Here is an 18,428-nt window from a genome sequence, read left to right on the forward strand (position 1 = left end):
TAATCAAGTAAAATGAGGACAAAATGGAAAGATTGCCTCAGAATGCTCAAGATTTTGATGGAGCAAAGCTGAATCTGGGGCAGAAAATCATATCTGACAAGCTCCAATAAAGCTATAATTTGATTATGATCCTGAGAGAGTATGACATCCAAAGGCTGCACTAAGAAGAAAAGATCAGGGAACATTATCATTCAAGGTCCAAATGTTACAGTGAGGAACTATAATAAAATCAGATACACGGTAGCAGTTACGATAGTATTAGTTAATGACTCACAGACACCCCAAGAACTTGAGAATGTTCAAGGGAAAAAAGTCACAAAAACATTGATAATGAACTGATTGGCAAGTAAAGAGATCAGCTTTTCATGTTCTCAGTGCTAAGAAATGACAATAATAATCAATAAAACCCCAAGATAATGCTTCAGAGGACATTGACTGCCAAACTTCAAGGAGGAGCCAAATAGCCACAGCAATATTAAAAAGGAATACATAGCATAAAAAATTGATCCAGCAGAGAAAGTAAATCAACTATGTCAAAACATTTGTCTGGCAAATTATTTGATTTAATTTTGTTTCCCTTGAGACTAAAATGATTGATTCAAATTGAACTATGTATAGTAACTTAAAAATTAGTACACCTTTTCCATGGATTCCATAAAAGAACAGGTATCATCTCATGAATTGAACTTCATAAGACCACGAACGAGTCCCCTCATCCTAGGACAAGTCTAGCAGTCCTTCGTTAAAGGTTCTGCTTCAAACCAATTGTCATAAAAGAAACCTTCGATTGCAGGGATAATGGAGCCAGGCAAATTGGAAATGATGGAGAAAGATAAGAAAAACAAGGTTTCAGCCCCAGAAAAGAATTATCAAAACTTGGAGTTTGTAATTATAATGTAAATAATTTTGGTTGAAATACTACTAAGTGTAGCTTTTGGGACAAACAGTTTGAACAAGGTTCCACCCACTCTGCAACAATATTCCCATTCCTTGATTGTACAATCTCCCACATGCTCACAGCTTGAACAAGAACGATTAGAAAACTAATGGCACCAGAATTTGTTCAAGCTTACATCAAGTGACGCTGCTATTTATATTATAGGCTTCTCAAACTTAGTGTTGCAGTTGACGCAAGATTAGCTTTAGTCTAACTCATGTTTTGTCATTTTATAGTTTAGCTTAATCATGTAGCCCCTGTATAGTCTAAGTATTAGTGCGAGTTAACAAATTGGAGAAAGGCCAAAGTAGTCAGATGTAAGATAGTGTTGAAGAGGAGAGGATAAGGTTGTCTCTGTCACATTTCACACGGTTCTAAAATCCGCTAGGCCCTAGTCGGGCGCCACAACAGCGCCTAAAGCCTAGGTGGGGACTAGACGCCGCTAGGCGGATTCCACGTTATCAAGAGACTTGTAATTGTTCTTAAAATAAATTTCAATCCAAACTTTGTTAAAATCTAATTGACATCTGGTTCATTCCTCATGCTTCTTCCTCTTAAGGCGGGTCAGGATTAGGCAATGCAAGAGAAATTAAAATAAAGAAAAAAATTACATATAGACTCTGGTTCAATTTTCTTATGTATGCAGAAATGAGCATCGTGGTTTTAATTGGACTTTCAATCCCAAAAAACTAAAAGCACAAACCTATAATTCTTTCTTATGTCATATTCTGGTTTAGTCGGGCTTTCAAAAATTAGAAATAGAAAAAAAATTCTCAAAAACTCTAAAGGCTTAGACCCGCCTAGGCGCCCTTGCCACCTAGGTTGGCCTCCTAGCACCTTTTCGGCGCGGTTGGGCGGCCGCCTAGCCCGAGTTTTAGAACACTGGTATTTCAAATAAAGTGTGTACTCTCTTTTGCATTAAAGAACCAAGGATATGAAATATATTCATTTTGGTCTATACTGCATCACATGAAGGCATATCACCACCATAAGATTTTATGCGATTTATTCCCAGTAATCTTCTTATTAGCTTCTAATGCCTTGGACAATTTTTTTATCTAAGTAGCCTCCCATAGAACACATCAAACATATCAGGCAATTAATCGAGCTAGGATGTGAGATGTCACAAATTACATAGCAAAATTGGCAAATAAATGTCGTTTAAATTCTGGTATTAGGAATAAGCCATTATAGATAATTTTACTAAAGAGGAGCTCAAGATAAATACCTGGTAAAGTGGGCGCCAGAAATCAGAAACAACAATATCTCTCTCCATGACAAGAAGAATGATTTCTAAAGAAAGCAGTATGGCCTTTTCGAGTAGTTTCCCATAAATTTGATTTGTACGCTCAGTGATTAAAAAACTAACTCCTGGTAATATAATGCCCATCATGTTTCGAAACACAGTTTTCCCACTCATAAAATCCTGCAACAATCGACATGGCCCAATGTAAATTTGATGCATACGCAAAATTTATGTATCACATCTTATGTGATTTGACAATAGAATACAGAAAATCAATTGTGTGCACAAAAATATGTGTCACATACTCACATCACATGTGATTTGACAACAGTGAATACTGAAAATCAATTATTTAAATAATTTGCATTATAGAAAAAGATTTTGCTCATCAAACCATTTAAAAAGTGTCTCTAATCTGACAATTGAAAATATCAGTAAGGATTTGTGGGCTTGTCAATCACGGACAACATTATAAGCCGTTGAGTATGTGGAGATTTAACAGTAATACAAAATTCTTGTAATTTGGTCCATTGAATCTTGAAAAATGTACCGTCTAGAAAGCTTGGCCATATATTGTTTTTATCTCAACTTGTTGTATGACATTTTTCTACAGAAATTGAAGGCAAATATCAAGAGAGCCTACCGACCATTGTGTGTGTAATGGATAGCATTCAACTAAAACGAAACCAATAAGTTCAAGGCATTGTTCGATGCACGCTTTCTTCCTTAGATCTTGAAATTATTTTAAAAATTACCACAAGCTTTGGACAAAACCCAAGCTGCCTCAAGCTCAAGCTCTCAGCCGTTATGATGCACCAAAATAAATGTATTACATTTAAAGCTCAGCTCAAAATGTGTGAGATAGTTTATCATTTTTTTTAAATAAATATCTTATCATCCTTGAGAGTTTATATTTACTGAATTTGTAAACTGATAGGAATCTATTAAAGAGAGCACATAACACACCATAGGATTTTATAATTCAACCATAAAGACTCACATCCACAACAAAAGACTCAGAGAGTTAGAAAACCATTATTCTCTCGTTAGTTTAGAAAACAACAATCACACATTAACAAAGCTCTCAATTTGGGGATAAATATGATAAGAAACCAATCCTAACTAACTAAAATCAAATGAAACATTTATCATGATCCCCGACAACAAATCTCATTATATAATATTTCCGTTGATTTTCTAACAATATTATCTGGGAAATGTGATTTGGATACGTCCTGTTTTTACAAATTATACGTTTCAAACATCTCAAAATTAGCTAAAGAAAATCCACTATACTTTCTCAAGATGACTCAATTTCAAATTCAGGGTTTGACCTTCACTAGCCCCGTTTGAGTTGCTTTATATTAGACATGAAAAGTATCAAATTGAGCATGCAAATTAAAACCACGAGCATGCATAACTTTCAAGCTTAAATAATATCTAAAAAGAAAGCTTCAGAAAATTATGAGTTTAACACAGATTAAGATATACGGTCATGAATTAACAGAAAAGGTTTCAGTCACATATTAGGGAACACAGCAGAAAATGTATGCCTCGTAAATATGCCACATATCAAATGATTCAGTCACAAGTTTAGAAACAAAAGTATACAAATTGCTCTTCTCCTTCAAAAATATCATTGCCATAATTCAAGTCTTACTGGCAAACCTATTCACGAGCATCTACATAGATCTCTCATTTTATTAGTTCTCGGTTTCAAATGGCCATGAGCGTAAGAATGTACAATTGAGAAAGAGCAATATCTATAGACTTATCAACCCAAGCAAACAAGATCATGGCATAAATATGAAACCACCACATGAAAGGCCTAAAAAATTGAGGTCAGTACCTTCATCAACTCTATGACTGGAAGCTGCATGTTAACCATAGAAGGTTTTGCAACCACTGAAAGTGTAGGCTGATCAGTAACAATTTCAATATCTTCTTCACCAATATCATACATGCTTAACATCCTATACATGAGAATCGTTGCACAATTATTTTCAATCTCCAAAGTTTATGTAGACAGTAGACTTCAGTACCAAAATTAAAAAAACAATTTAAAAATTAGAAGAAAAAATAAAGTGGCATCTCAATATTAATTAGGGGTAATTTGGATTTATATGAGCTGAAGTTTGGTCTGATTACACCAAACCCTCCAAGGTTGGAGTCTATTCCCATTACAACAAGGAGAAGCAGATGCAAGATCCATCAGATCTCAAAAGATGTCACCGGAGGATTGGTAAAAATTTCAAACATCAAGGAGATATTTCTGTAATTATATGAATCCACAGGGAGCATGAATGTAAATACTCCAAAATTTCGTAGAAGATTCTTGAAGCATTGAACCAGTAATCAGTAAGAGAACTCACATTTGGAAATGCTTGAGACAAGCGATAACTAATTGCCATTTCTCATAAACATCTGCATAGGCCCTCTGTGGGAATGGACCAAATACATGGTCATAGATAAATCTGAATATGCAAATAAATCTGGAAAAGAATTTATGCCAGGTTACTAAAGGAAATATTTGACAATGAAACAAAAACAAGACAACAAACAAGTTATTTATGAGTTACCGAATACCTTCGTCCTCTGTCACTGACATCCCTTTCCTCAGCAATAAGAGCATTTAAGAGATTGAGAAATGATATAGTTGAAGGATAATGCTCACTTCGTGCTTCAATTTCATTTAACTCAAATCTCATATCATAAACCTGCATATAACGATTAAATTTTGGGACATCAAAATCAAAAAGTTGGAAACATAAATTAATATTAGACCAACTATCATGTAATACATCATCCATAAATTAAACATTTATTCATGATGACCAGTCACATCGACTATGTTTTTAGTTCAAATAAACAATTTAGTTAATCCAATATATTGACATTAAAAAAACCTTTCTAATATAAAACCATAAATAATTGGTCAGCATATCAAGTTTCATTGTGGGGAGATGGAGTTACAACTTGTAACCGAAAATAGAGAAAGCATGTACTCTCTCCAGTCCAGTCCACCAGCTGAAAATGAAAAATCAAACCACAGAAATCCCAGAACAATTTAGGGGCATTGCATCAGTTTGTTTTGTACAAAGTGAAGTTACATTTTTCGGTAATTACCACTTCAACTGGCCAAAAGCTAAGTCAATGTTTCAAGAAGCAAGATCTATGCTGGGCTCCTACTAGGTCATTTCAAATACAATTCTCTCCATTCTCTACAACATGAATAAGCGACTACCTTCATTTTCTTTTTTTTTTATTGATAGAAATAAATCCTTCTCTGCTTCATCTGAAGTTCACATAGCACTTACCCAATCCGCTTTTCCTCAATTCTTTCTATTTTCACATGAGAAATAGTATTTCCAAAAAAATTCAACCACAAATGAATTTATCACTTATTACATCAATGAGATAAAAATTATTCACTGGCTATTTTGATATATTCATGTATTCGAATTCTCAAAACTCGCTCACTTTCTAACTAAAAGTGCCATTATCAATTAACCATTAAAATACAACCAGCTATACCAAGACGATCAACCTGAGTGTCCACAGAATGTCCACGACTCCCAGCACTAGGCCCAACAACTACTGGTAGATCATACTGCTCCAAGTACCTCCAAATCGTATCTTTCATAACAGGGGATACATGCACAAAAACAGCAATGGCATTACGCAAAGCACCCTGGAAACACAAATGAAGAAGATTGTTGGAAGCAGATACCAGCGGAACCAATTTGAGCAGCTTTAACAACAGGACATGGTCAAAACTGAGAAGCAAAAAACAGAATGGTGAACCTTGAGATAAGGAGGCACATTCTCATAACTGAGGAGCTTAAACAATGGTTCAATATCCGGAAACCAGTTCTTCCTCTCAATAGGGTTCCCATTTTCCACAACCTTCATCAAGGAGAAAAATAGAAAGGAAAAAAAATCACATACTTTCTATATATAAAATGTATAGACCAAAAGGTAGCTATGCTTTTCCATGACCATAAAAGTACGAGTAGGCACAAGACAAAATAGGTGGAGTCTTGATAATTCGCAACCAAATATCCAAATACTTGGACACACAAAAATCAGGCAAGAACTTCAATGACAAGGTGAGTGGCATGTTTCAGATTCTGAATCTGATAAACTTGGAGAAGATAATAAACTTAGAGAAGATAATATGAATGTATCCACAAATCAGTAAGAGGTACTAACTAGCCTGGCACCACGGCATAATAGGTTCACCAGGTATTTTCAAGAAGAAAGTTGAAGTGACAAAAAAAAAGCCTCTAAAACCTTTCTGCACTGACAGCCAAAAGTGCACAATTGAAACAATATATCATTTCTAATAGAAAACACTGTGGCATTGTGAACTCAGAAGTCTAAATTTAATTAACAAAGAACCATCACTACTAAAACTGCAGGAATGATAGGACAATGGAGAGCATTATGTTGAATTTCCTGGTGAGATTCAAATCCGCCGATTAGAACTCCTTGAGCATGGGGAGTATTATAAAATTTCAGAATAATTTTTTCCACCTTTTGTAGGACAGTCAAATATGCCACAAGAGCTCTTGCATCTCCTTCCTGAAACTCCGGCAGCACTGCTCCAGGGCTCTGTAGAGCCATCTTGAACTTTTCATCATAAATGGATAAACAGTCAAACAAGGTACTCCACCCAATAGAACGAAACGATTTTCCCTGAAGCAGCTCAAAAACGTTTGAAGCACCCTCTGGTTTACAAGCCTAATAAAAATATAAAGCAGCTTCCAATAACTGAATGTACGACAGTGCATAACAGATTTATATAGTATTTTTTCAGCAGCTGATAGGATGTTAATTGATCATACATACCAATGTACTCAGCATTTTCAAGAATGCTACAAGTGTTTGAAAATTAGTGTGATCCTCACCAGAAAACTTCACAAATGTCCATATAACATCATTACCCAACAGTAGCTCAGGTTCCTTCTGAAGAAAGCAAATTTAGTCAAAATATATTCCTCTGACAGATTTACCACGCCAAACACTTGTTTGAAGAAAAATTGACTCAATGAAATTACGTAAACAAATTTATCTTTCAAAATAATTACACAAAAAATTGATTACGAAGCAGCAGTTTATTAGAACACAATTTTAAAAAACATGTATACATACACACAATAATAGGAATTCATAAGAACCTCGTCAACGTCTGTTCATCAGGTGCAAAGTACAGAAAATGGTCGTGATGGAAAACACTACTAGACGTATTACAAAAGCCAACACAAACCAGCAACACCAGGGAAATACACTTGTCAACAGATCAGAATTTTGTCCTCAATTATTGAACCCAATTAAGTAGAAAGTATTAAACTAGAGCTGATAGTTTTCAGAACATAGATTGTGTTACTGATTTTTTTTTACAGAAAAAGCGTATTAACTAATCAGATATCAAGTGAAAAAATAGATGGGAGGCTCGTTCATTAACTGATATTTCTATCAGTTAATCCGCCATATTTTTTCTTGACAGTGACAGAAAAATAAGATAAGAAAATGGCTTTGATCAATCATCCATGATACGAGAGAAAGAAGGGTTCCGCCTGTTTCAACGCATGCCTTCACTTTTCCAAGTCCGAATGCAATATAAAGAAACATGACCAACTGATTTACTTTGGTGGTATAAAAAGCAGTACATCACATTTCTATATGTCCACAAAAAGTACATTGATAAAGTAATAGATCATTTTTAGATCTCATAAATGGCTTAATAAAATTAGTTCTTACATAAAAAAACGACTATCCAACACTACAAATCATCACAGAATCACTTAGTAATTCATGTGTCATATTATTAGTCGTCAAAACAAAAAAAAACACATTTGACAATAACAGTTGGGAAGAGGGAAAAATAGTGCAGACCTGATAAATTTCACTCACAAACTCCAAAAGGGAGACAAAAGGTGGTTGTGCCATAGCAGAAGTTTCTTGAGTTTGCCCACTGCCGTCGTTCATCTCATTATGAGTAGCAATAATACGATATGGGCTAAGCATAGCCATAGCCTTCTCTTTAGCCTCTTTGACCTGTCAAATTGTGATTGAATTAATAATTAACGTCGAGTATGATCATATGAAGAATGCAATACAAAATTGTACGCATTTCACACATTATAGAAGAGCATTAAATCTGATATAATGCAAAAGCTACAGGGAAATCATTTGGTGTCAAGAAAAACTTCTACATGAATCTCATCTCGACCTAACCAAATAAAGACTTGAAGTAAATGTAGTTCACTTTGCTACATGAATCCTCTTTTTTCACCCTGAAAACAAAGGACCATTTCTGAAGTTGAGCCAAAAAGGTTCAAGATCTTCTACATATCACCTCATTTTACATCTTACTCTAGGTTAAGCATCAATACCCCCACACCGTTCATTTTTCACTAAATGTAGCTTGCACAATCATAGGAGATACCTAAACCATCTCAATCGGTTAAGAAATAACAATTAACCAACTCATTGGTATAGTTGTTTTTAAATATCTACTGGTCTAACCGTATACCCATATGAATGTTCATATTTCAGCCAATTCACTTTGTGGATAACTAGTTCTTTTTTGGCCCATATCGAGACCCACATAACAAATCAAGAAGCATGTCATTCCTACTACAAAAGTAGGTAATTCTATGAGTGGATACCACATAATATTTGAAGTGATAAATAGACTACCATGGAAAGTTACAGATGCCTACCACAAAAACAAACAGAAGCTTCATTATGAATTGCAGGGTCTGAATGACAAAATGAAAATAATATACCATGTGGCATCAATTTACCAAATGTAGCCATTCAAAAATGAATAAAAAATATTCAGTTTTTACATTGTCAACAACTGAAAACACAACTCCAACGTTTTGCTCTGTAAGAACTTATCATACAGAGGCTCGCTTGATGTTGACAGCATGCATATTCTTTGTTCAAAAACTGCTAATTGGGCCAGCATAAAAAGAGTCAAAATTTCTTTAATCGTGATGATCTTACATGCAAATTTGAGTGAAGCTCTTGCTCAAAACTCGAGGGGGAAGAAACCACACTTACGAAATTGGTGCAACTAGGCACCATAAATGAATTTGCAGAAACAATGTCTCAACTGATTCTAAAGCATTCTATCTAGGATGGGTAGTCATTTAGGTAAATAACAAATTTGTTGCTTAACACTCTCCTTTTAGTAACCATCATCTACCTTAGCATTTTCACATGAGTAGAAAGCACCGATCAAAACACTAAAACGAACAACATCAAACCACAGAAAAATATCATTAGCTATAGCTCTACCTCCATGACTAATTCATCACGTGTCAATAACATTCATATGATGAACAAACAGATAAAATTGCAAAAAACCTAAGACCTTAGAAAAAACTATTCAGAGTGATGATATTTAGCTTCTACAGTCATTACTCAACAGCAGTATGATACTCATATGAAACAGAATAAAAACTTTGAAATTCAACCAACCTTGTCCCTGGCAAGCGGATGAGAAAGAAAGCATGTTATTTGCTTGTGAAGATAAGCATTGTACACGTAGACCATATCCTCGTCATCGTTCTGCACAACATAATGAAATGTCAGAAATTATTTTCTTTCAAGGAATTAAAGAGGCACCCCTTCATATTTCATAAATACTTAATTTATTACAGCTTTCAAATTTGCAGTCAAAGAATAGAAAAAAGATAGGTAATTATTAGATATTTTTTCCTAAGTAATTATGATCAATCACCAACCTGATATGCAGCGGTTTGAAGAACCTTGTCCAGCCAAAACTTGAAGATATTATTGGTGAAAACGACCGTTAAACATGGGTAGATGTCATTGGAAATAGTACTATCTATGTTGTCCTGTGCATCATTTCCATCACAAAGCAACATCAGATGTACCGCCCATGCAAGCCTTACACAGTCAACAAAGCCTTCAACAATAGGATCATTTCCAGAAACCATCACCTGAAAGAATAATTACCTCCATCGAGGATCAACATGGCGAGAAACAGTTAAAAAATCAGACAAGTAAGCATTCATCTTACAATGTCTTTAAATTCACGCCTAAACGATGCATCATGAGACAAGACTGGCACTTTATCGGTTATTGCACTCAAAGCATCTGATAAGATAGCAATTACAAGAGAGAACAGAAGACTATATGTAATCTGCATGCAGAAAGGATAGTCAATAAGTAGCATAGGAAACAAAAATATCAAAATTAAAGAAAAGAGTGTTAATGAGAAACGGAAAACAGAATCAATCAAGTGGTATAAAAATTAATCCAATCTTTCTCCATTCATCTCCTATGATATTCGGATTTCACCGGACTCCGAGAAAGTTTAAAAGCAGGAAAGCATCAGGTAAATGTTCGATAACACTCTCAATCTTTCTCCACTCATCCCCAATCCTATTTACAGATATTAGTTTCCAATGCCAAAAGTATTCATACCTATCGAAGAATCGTGATCCAAGTAAATATGACAATTATACTGTTTTAGAAAGCATGAAAACAGCAGAATATCATGAAAACCATTTATGCTTGAAAGTTTTCTAGCCAGCGCATAATACAAAGATAGAATGATGATAGATTTAGGGAACAAAAAAGCCTTCCTACATACATGTGCGCCCTCTGAAGAAATAGCCCGGAGAATGCAAATAAATATAGTAGCAAAAATAAAATTAAGGCCATCGTGGCATCAAAACCACACTTAAATTTGACATGTGTACCCTACAATGAGTCCATGCACGGGCCAAGCCTCCCCATCCACAAAACCAAATCATCTCCACGTGCATGACCTTATCCATTCCCAGCAAGTTCCATCATGTTTTACCCCCCCCATTGATACTTATATTCCTCTTGAGCTTGTATGACCTAGATTTTCCAAATCAATAATTTCTTCCTTTCTACTACTTCCATTATTCACATAAAAATCGTGATTCCTTGCTTTATACATTTACAGCTGAAAGAAAGGGAAAAGAACCAAAACCCTGGTTCTACAGAGTATAATTTTGAAGGTGAAATGGCAATTTCCTAGATAAATCTCGATTTCTTTTTATAATTTTCAAGTTCTATTCTGTGTAACATCTGAAAACTGATTACCGCTTCAGAGATGCATGGAATCATTGCTGTGGTTAAGGTAGCATGTATACTCTCCGAGAAATAATGCACCAACAAACTAGGTAATTAGAATTAAAGATTAGGATACAACAAGATGCCAAGACCTGATGCTGCAATGGATCGGTGCTCACACCAAACTCCTTGGCACAATCTTTTAAAACAAAGAACATATCTTTGACATCTTTTGGACCTGCAGCAAGTAAATGTGGTCGTTAATTTAGGAACTTCCTCGTTTAAAGAGAAGTCCTGCAGTGATGTTACAAACCCAAAACCTGGATCAGGCTTAAATAGTAGCTAGCACACGTCAGCAATGCATTTTTTAAGGAGAAACTAAACGTTCAAACAAGAGCAGATCAAAACACATAATAAAAAGTCATAACAGAGCATACATCATTACAGGAGCCAATGATAAATAATTATCCGGTCACTTGAGTCTTGATCTAGAATCATCATATAAGGGTAAGGTAAACTTTAGTGGTACGTAGACTTCAAGATTCCAATCTAAAACAGGTCATACATCATAGTCAGAAACAGAAGTATTATTTATCTGTAGCATTGAACTCAGTATCATACTTTATTCATTAGATCTAAACATAATATCACTCCACATTTTAAGTTTGGTAGATTTCCCTTATCTTAATCTTACTTGCACGCTCAACCAAAATGGAAAGGACAAGGCAATGGCCAAGGATGATCCTTTCCCTGGAAATCACAGCTTTCCTTTCCACTAAAGCACCCCTTGAGTCAAGAATGTAGCGTTCAGAACTAGGCCCGCCAAATCCTGTTGGTTCTTCTCTATGAAGTTCCTGTAGATGTAAGTACAGGAACATGACAACATAAAGAATACAAAATCACTGACAACATAAAGAATACAAAACTAATGGCAACATAAGAATACAAAATCGATAAAAAGTAAAATAATAGAACTACAAGAATGAAAAGGGAAAAAACAGATCTTCCAAACACAGATGACTAGGGCTTTGAATCCCAATACATTGCCCAGTTGAGAGCAAACATGTCAGTAGCACAACCTTCTTCAAAAATGTCTAAACTCTAAAGGATAAGTAAACACGAAAGTTTGATGTCATCAGAAGGGCTATCCCAGCAACTTTTAAAGGACTATTCAAACAGTTCCCCAGGAGTAAATTAGGGTAACAGTTGAACATATGCCATCTTCAACAAGGCAACTGTTTCTTTCAAAGTATCACATATAGCAACTTATTTCCCAGAAACTGCCGAAATTCAAGGGTTAAACAATGAACGAACACATAAACATGTGAACACAAAGGCAAATATAAATTAAGCAGATGCTCATATAACGAACTACTTCATTTGCTAAAACACCACCTCTTTCGGCTATCCTTACATTATAATTTCTGAGCACCAAGTATTCATAAGATGCTTACAGTAATGAATAGATTAGATGTCATCTTAACTAAACAATGTTGACTTGTTTCGGCGAAACAATCTCCAGGAACTATTAAGATGATTTACATTAGCTAAATGGGACATCATATTGTATTTACATTTACAAACTAAAGTAGTTTGACAACTCATGAAAAAATAAATTGAGACTCCTAACTAATATCTAAAGAGCTTATATGATTCTGACATCTTATTCTTTAGAGCTTCTAAGCTCTTATCCTAATATTTCACATCATATTACATAGCATCACTCGCATAAGCTCTCAAACAAAAAATAAATAAATACCAAAAGATAAGCTTAGCCAAACACCTTCAAAATAAACCGAATATGATATGAAAACCTTAGTAAGATTAATCAATCGCTGTCTAAGTCCAGAATGTAAAAGATCTTCCAAATTTCTTTGAATATCCGCAATAAGATCAGCTTCAAGACCTTGGTCGAGCACAACAGCCTGAAAAAAATCCATCAAAAATTAAGTTTATTGAGAATAAAAAATTAATTTTTTCCAACCATGCAACTAAGACTCGAAAATAAAATACCCTCAGCATCATGAAAATTGATGTTAGTAGGTCTCTTCTCTCTGTATACCAAAGTCCAGCAGCAAGGCGAAAAATTTCTACTGGCTCTCGACCAAGCAAACCCCACTGAAAGAAGAAATATATGTGAGTTTTCACGCAACAGCAAGCAAATAAACATGCCACTTAAATATCAAATTAGTAAGTTAAAGAAAAGTACAATATGAAGGCCTTCATTGGCCTAAGTAGAAAAGACTTGTTCTATACTTCAGTCTTCATTAATAATGTTAGTATATACATGAAAAATACATCTACCCAGTACCACACGGATTACCTCTTGGTTGGCCGAAATGAGCAAACGCACGCAGTTGATTTCATTGAGATGGAGATCCTCGCTCAATTTCAAAGCCTGTGGCTCAAACATGTTAATATATTTAAATTAAAAAGCAAAGAAGTTGTGAGAAGCCCACCCTAATAATAGCAAGGAAGAACAATGCCCCGGCAATTTCTCTAGTTAAGCATGAATGAAAAAAATCAAAACTGACATAGAGATGCATATAACCTTCAAATTAGTGCAAAATGTCCAGCTAAGGATGGAAACAAAGTTTTAACACCTCAAAGGTATAAAGACAAGTAAGCATATAGCCAAATAAAAGGTAATGCAGTTATTTAGACATGCTAGCATACTCGTCGTATAATTGAAGAGGTACAAGTGCCAGTGATTCGGGGTAGCACACCGATGTAAATGTTTAACTCACAGGGAAAACCAGAGGGGCTTACGAAGGAGAAGAATCATTGATACCCATTTTCTAATGAGGCAAAGATTGTTGTGCTCAAAACAGGTATCATGAATCGCGCTAGAGTTTCCATGATTTCCACTATGATTTCCCCGAGTCACAAGATTGGCATAAAGATAACTGAATATTATAACCAAAAAACTTGATTGTTATGGTTCCGAGTTATGGATCATGTTATGTGGTAATTTATGGGCTGATCATAATTCATTTTTTTTAATTTTGAGGCTCGTTAAAGTAAACCTCTTATTATCTTGGTTTTAAGGCTCGCTGGGAGAAAAATCTAAGATCTCGTAACACAAAATTGTGAATAATTTCCTGATATTCTTTATTCAATCCCTCAATATATAAGAGAGTACAATGATTTAAAATAAAGATAATCATTTCCTAAACTAAAATAAAAGGATCACCGTATCCTAAAATGATACCATATACTAACTTACAATCCTTTGGGAATTATCTCATTTATTAAAACCAAACTAGAATAAGAGATCATTAAATTAAATATTTCAATTTGCTTAAAATCCTACTTTATTTGAATTTCCTCAGGAAAAATGTTCTTGGTTTTGGCCGAGGAACCCATAATATTGACATACAGCAGGGGATGAGAATAACAAACTTCCAAGAACAACACACTCCATTGATAAAAAAATCCTAATAATATGTTACACCTGATACCAAACGGGTAATGTATGACAGTGTAAGAATTTTAGTTCAACAAGCAGTGTCAATATGGAAAGTGCAATAGAGATGGATACTTACTATCTGTACATCCTGATCGTCAAGTGGGATTGACCCAACATCTGGCAATCTCACTTCTTTGGACTGGACTTCAGCTCTGTCTGATGGTTTGGGAGGCTAAATATTTTGAGGAAAAGAAAAATTAAAATTTACTGGAAAACATTAGAAAATGTGTAAACGTAAAAACATCAATGTAAGAATAAATTTATCAAGATTACTAGAAAAGAAAACATATTTTAAAAGAATAAAGAGACGTCTGAACAAGTTTAATTCTGCATTAACAACATTATTTATGTGAAGGTACACAGTGATATATCGTGCATTTTACTTGATTAAAAACATGTAAACAAGGAAGCCTACTATATTTGGTTTTAAATGTTAACGTGTTATATCGTCACCATACACAACAAAATAACTCAGACCCCATAGAACCCCAAACAAAATCGAAAATTTAATTTCAGAACATGTAAGTCAGCAACCGACCATTCATCGCACCTTCGCTCTCCCTACACACTCAAGCCTCATAAAGCAAGGGATAACAGAAAAAGGTTGAAATTCTATCAAAACATGTTTCTTTAACAATTCCCAACTCTCCCTGGGGTGGGAATTTTATTTTATTTAGAAAAAAAAAAAGAAGTTGTCGAAGATGAGCGCATAAACATAACAAGCCAAACTTTGAAAAATTACCGGGTATGCGAGGAGAGATTTGAGGGAAGGAAGAGAGTGACGAATAGCGTGGAGGAGTTCGATTCGCTGTGCTGCAGTTCGTGGAGTCTGCCCCAGTAGTGAAGATTCGATTATCGATATAAGTTGTTTGGGTGAAACCATTCTTCTTTCTTGATAAACAAACTACAGAGATTGAATTGAGCAGACGAATGCCGCTGAAAATGGGAGAACCCTGCAAAGGCGAGGGCGGGAAAGCCCGAGGGTTTTAGAGGTGGGCGTTGATGGAGGACGCCACTCAAAATTTTAATTTAACTAATATTTCAGCCAGAAAGTATTATTTTATATAATTAATAATTAAAATTAATAATTATTAAGATTTGAATAAGTATTTAAAATTATTAATATATGTGATGTTGATAAATGTGATTGTAGCAGATTATTCAAATACCCTCTCATTCCCACTGATTACAAACTTAGATGATCGAAGCCAATTGGATTACAAACACCTCACTACTCGTTGAGAAATGCAGAACTCTAAGCCAACTCAAACAGATTCACGCCAACCTCCTCAAGTTCAACCTCTCCCAAATCCCGGCTGCCATTGCACCGCTTGTCTCATTCACTGTGGCCTCCTGCAACCCTGTTTTCTTTTCTCATGCACGTGCGGTGTTTCAAAATCTCCGCCACCGTTCCACTTTCTTATACAACACGATGATTAGAGGATATGTTCAATCTAATTTGCCCATGTTCGCTATTTTATGTTATAAAGACATGCTAAGGGATGGGCTTATAAAAAACAACTACACTTTCACACCTTTGATGAAGGCATGTTCTATGATTTTAGGTGACGATAGATGCATGGGACTTTTGACGCATGCCCATGTCCTCAAGTTAGGATTTTGCTGTGACTTGTTTGTTGTTAGCGCATTGATCGAATTCTATGCGCTGAAACGTGATATGGGAAGAGCACATATGTTGTTTGATGAAATGCCTGTAAAAGATGTGGTATTGTGGACTGCAATGATTGATGGATATGGGAAAATGGGGAACGTGGAAAAAGCAAGGGAGTATTTCGATGAAATGCCGGAAAGGAATGTGGTATCCTGGAGTGCGTTAATGGCAGCATATTCGAGGGTTAGTGATTTTAAGGAAGTGATTTCTTTGTATAGAAACATGGAAGACATGGGTTTGAAGCCCAATCAGTCGATTATTGTGAGTGCTCTCACTGCTTGTGCTCATCTTGGTGCATTGGCACAAGGCTTATGGATACACTCTTATGCTAAGCGCTGCAAATACTCTTTGAATCCAATCATAGCCACAGCGCTGGTTGACATGTACTCAAAATGTGGTGCTTTGGAGTTGGCTTTCACGGTTTTTAATGATATTCGTAACAAGGATAGTGGAGTTTGGAATGCTATTATATCATGTGCGGCAATGAATGGAGATGGAATGAAATCTCTTGAATTGTTTGATAGCATGATCACATATGGGGCTCAGCCAAATGAGGCCACTTTTGTTGTTGTTCTTACAGCTTGTAGTCACGCGAAATTGGTCAAAAAAGGCTTGTCTTTGTTCAAAAAGATGGATAGCGTCTATAAAATTAAGCCCAGAATCGAGCATTATGCTTGTATGGTCGATCTTTTGGCGAGGTCTGGTAAGTTAGAGGAAGCCGAGATATATGTTGATGAGATAATGTGTGGTATCGGTGAAAGGGATGCTAATATATGGGGAGCTCTGCTAGGGGCGTGTCGGAATTATGGGAACATTGAAATTGGTGATAGAGTATGGAAAAAGATAACTGATGGAGGAGAGATTGACTATGGGATTCGTGTTCTTGCCTATAATATGTACAAGGAAGCTGGTTGGGAGGCCGAAGCAAAGAGCATTAGGAAGTTGATCGATGAGAGACCAGCAAATAAAAAATCTGGCTGCAGTTTGATTGAAGTTAATGGAATGGTCGAAGAGTTCCATGCTGGTGATCTGTCACATCCACAGGCTGAAGAGATATGTAAGATGCTTGATTCTTTTATGACATGATTTATCACATTGGGAAATTGTATGTGTACGTTTTTAAAATAGAGTGAATAATGATAGGAAAGAGGTTTAGATTTTTTACTTGAGAAAAATATTATCTTACATAACTATCATATCTATTTTATCCCAATTTTATTTTAAAATTTGATGTATGTACAGAAACATCGTAGTAGAAAATAATCAAATATGACAAATTTGCAACCATGAATGCACTCAAAAACTGATTTCATTACGTATAATTTTATACATTAATTAATACGTGGATCAGGTGGATTAATTTCCTTGTTCAAAACCCAAAAAAACATCTCCTACGTACGGTCAACACTTAGTCATCACCACTATGCGCTATCTCAATCTGCATAGCGGGTTTAGCTTTCTGTGGTTTATACCACGCAGCACATATTAGATATATCCCAAGATTTATAAACCCCAAAACAGCTAGAAGCCCATAGAGACGCCTCATTTATATCATCTGCAAGCCATCCTTGGCCACCATTGGCTCCTGTCACAAAGAAACTGCTTACAAAAAAACCAAGCGAAAGAGTTGTCAAGAAGAGACCAGTGCTCGTTGTTTTCATTCCTTTGGGAGATTGTGTGATGAAGAAATCCAGCTGCCCTGTATCTATGAACGCCTCCACAGATCCCACTAGAAAAAACTGTGGAATCAGAAGGAATACACTTATAGGAAGATCCGAGGAATGTCGGTCCGAGACAGCCTTTACAACTGATAGCCTCTTCATCTCTGTAACAGCTGCAGCCATCATTCTTATTGTGGAGAGAACTAGTCCTATAGTGATTTTCTGTAGGCTGGAGAAACCTGCAACCGAGGTGAAAACTTGTATCATTGTTTGAATGCTCTTCAGTGTGAAAAAGAAGAGCAAGCAAAGGATAAAAATTTAATATACCCTGCAATACAATGTCGAGGCAGATATAA

The 18,428-nt window shown here is 35.5% G+C and overlaps 2 protein-coding genes across 3 annotated transcripts in view; one reads left to right on the top strand and one right to left on the bottom strand.

Moving 5' to 3' along the window:
* Window positions 1-15,763, bottom strand: part of LOC140961197 (nuclear pore complex protein NUP205) — a 34,449-nt gene extending 18,686 nt beyond the window's left edge. For both annotated transcript variants that reach the window (XM_073419560.1, XM_073419559.1), the window contains exons 1-20: window positions 15,482-15,763; window positions 14,816-14,911; window positions 13,594-13,668; window positions 13,284-13,388; window positions 13,085-13,195; window positions 11,965-12,124; window positions 11,423-11,508; window positions 10,243-10,365; window positions 9,944-10,162; window positions 9,678-9,767; window positions 8,082-8,243; window positions 7,035-7,151; window positions 6,720-6,926; window positions 5,988-6,089; window positions 5,731-5,874; window positions 4,770-4,900; window positions 4,556-4,675; window positions 4,033-4,156; window positions 2,166-2,363; window positions 37-155 (exon numbers count right to left, since the gene is read on the bottom strand). In XM_073419560.1, coding sequence (XP_073275661.1) covers window positions 37-155; window positions 2,166-2,363; window positions 4,033-4,156; window positions 4,556-4,675; window positions 4,770-4,900; window positions 5,731-5,874; window positions 5,988-6,089; window positions 6,720-6,926; window positions 7,035-7,151; window positions 8,082-8,243; window positions 9,678-9,767; window positions 9,944-10,162; window positions 10,243-10,365; window positions 11,423-11,508; window positions 11,965-12,124; window positions 13,085-13,195; window positions 13,284-13,388; window positions 13,594-13,668; window positions 14,816-14,911; window positions 15,482-15,622 — 2,630 coding nt within the window. In that variant the 5' untranslated portion in view covers window positions 15,623-15,763. The remainder of the gene's footprint in view (window positions 1-36; window positions 156-2,165; window positions 2,364-4,032; window positions 4,157-4,555; window positions 4,676-4,769; window positions 4,901-5,730; window positions 5,875-5,987; window positions 6,090-6,719; window positions 6,927-7,034; window positions 7,152-8,081; window positions 8,244-9,677; window positions 9,768-9,943; window positions 10,163-10,242; window positions 10,366-11,422; window positions 11,509-11,964; window positions 12,125-13,084; window positions 13,196-13,283; window positions 13,389-13,593; window positions 13,669-14,815; window positions 14,912-15,481) is intronic.
* A 138-nt stretch (window positions 15,764-15,901) lies between these two features.
* Window positions 15,902-18,086, top strand: LOC140961199 (pentatricopeptide repeat-containing protein At5g66520-like). Its single transcript, XM_073419561.1, has 2 exons — window positions 15,902-17,468; window positions 17,763-18,086. Exons 1-2 carry the CDS (start codon window positions 15,938-15,940, stop codon window positions 17,855-17,857), a joined length of 1,626 nt encoding a protein of 541 aa, XP_073275662.1. The 5' UTR covers window positions 15,902-15,937; the 3' UTR covers window positions 17,858-18,086.
* Window positions 18,087-18,428: the final 342 nt, after the last annotated feature.

The sequence above is a fragment of the Primulina huaijiensis genome, chromosome 16 (genome assembly GCF_012295235.1).
Source record: "Primulina huaijiensis isolate GDHJ02 chromosome 16, ASM1229523v2, whole genome shotgun sequence".
Classification (NCBI taxonomy): domain Eukaryota; kingdom Viridiplantae; phylum Streptophyta; class Magnoliopsida; order Lamiales; family Gesneriaceae; genus Primulina; species Primulina huaijiensis.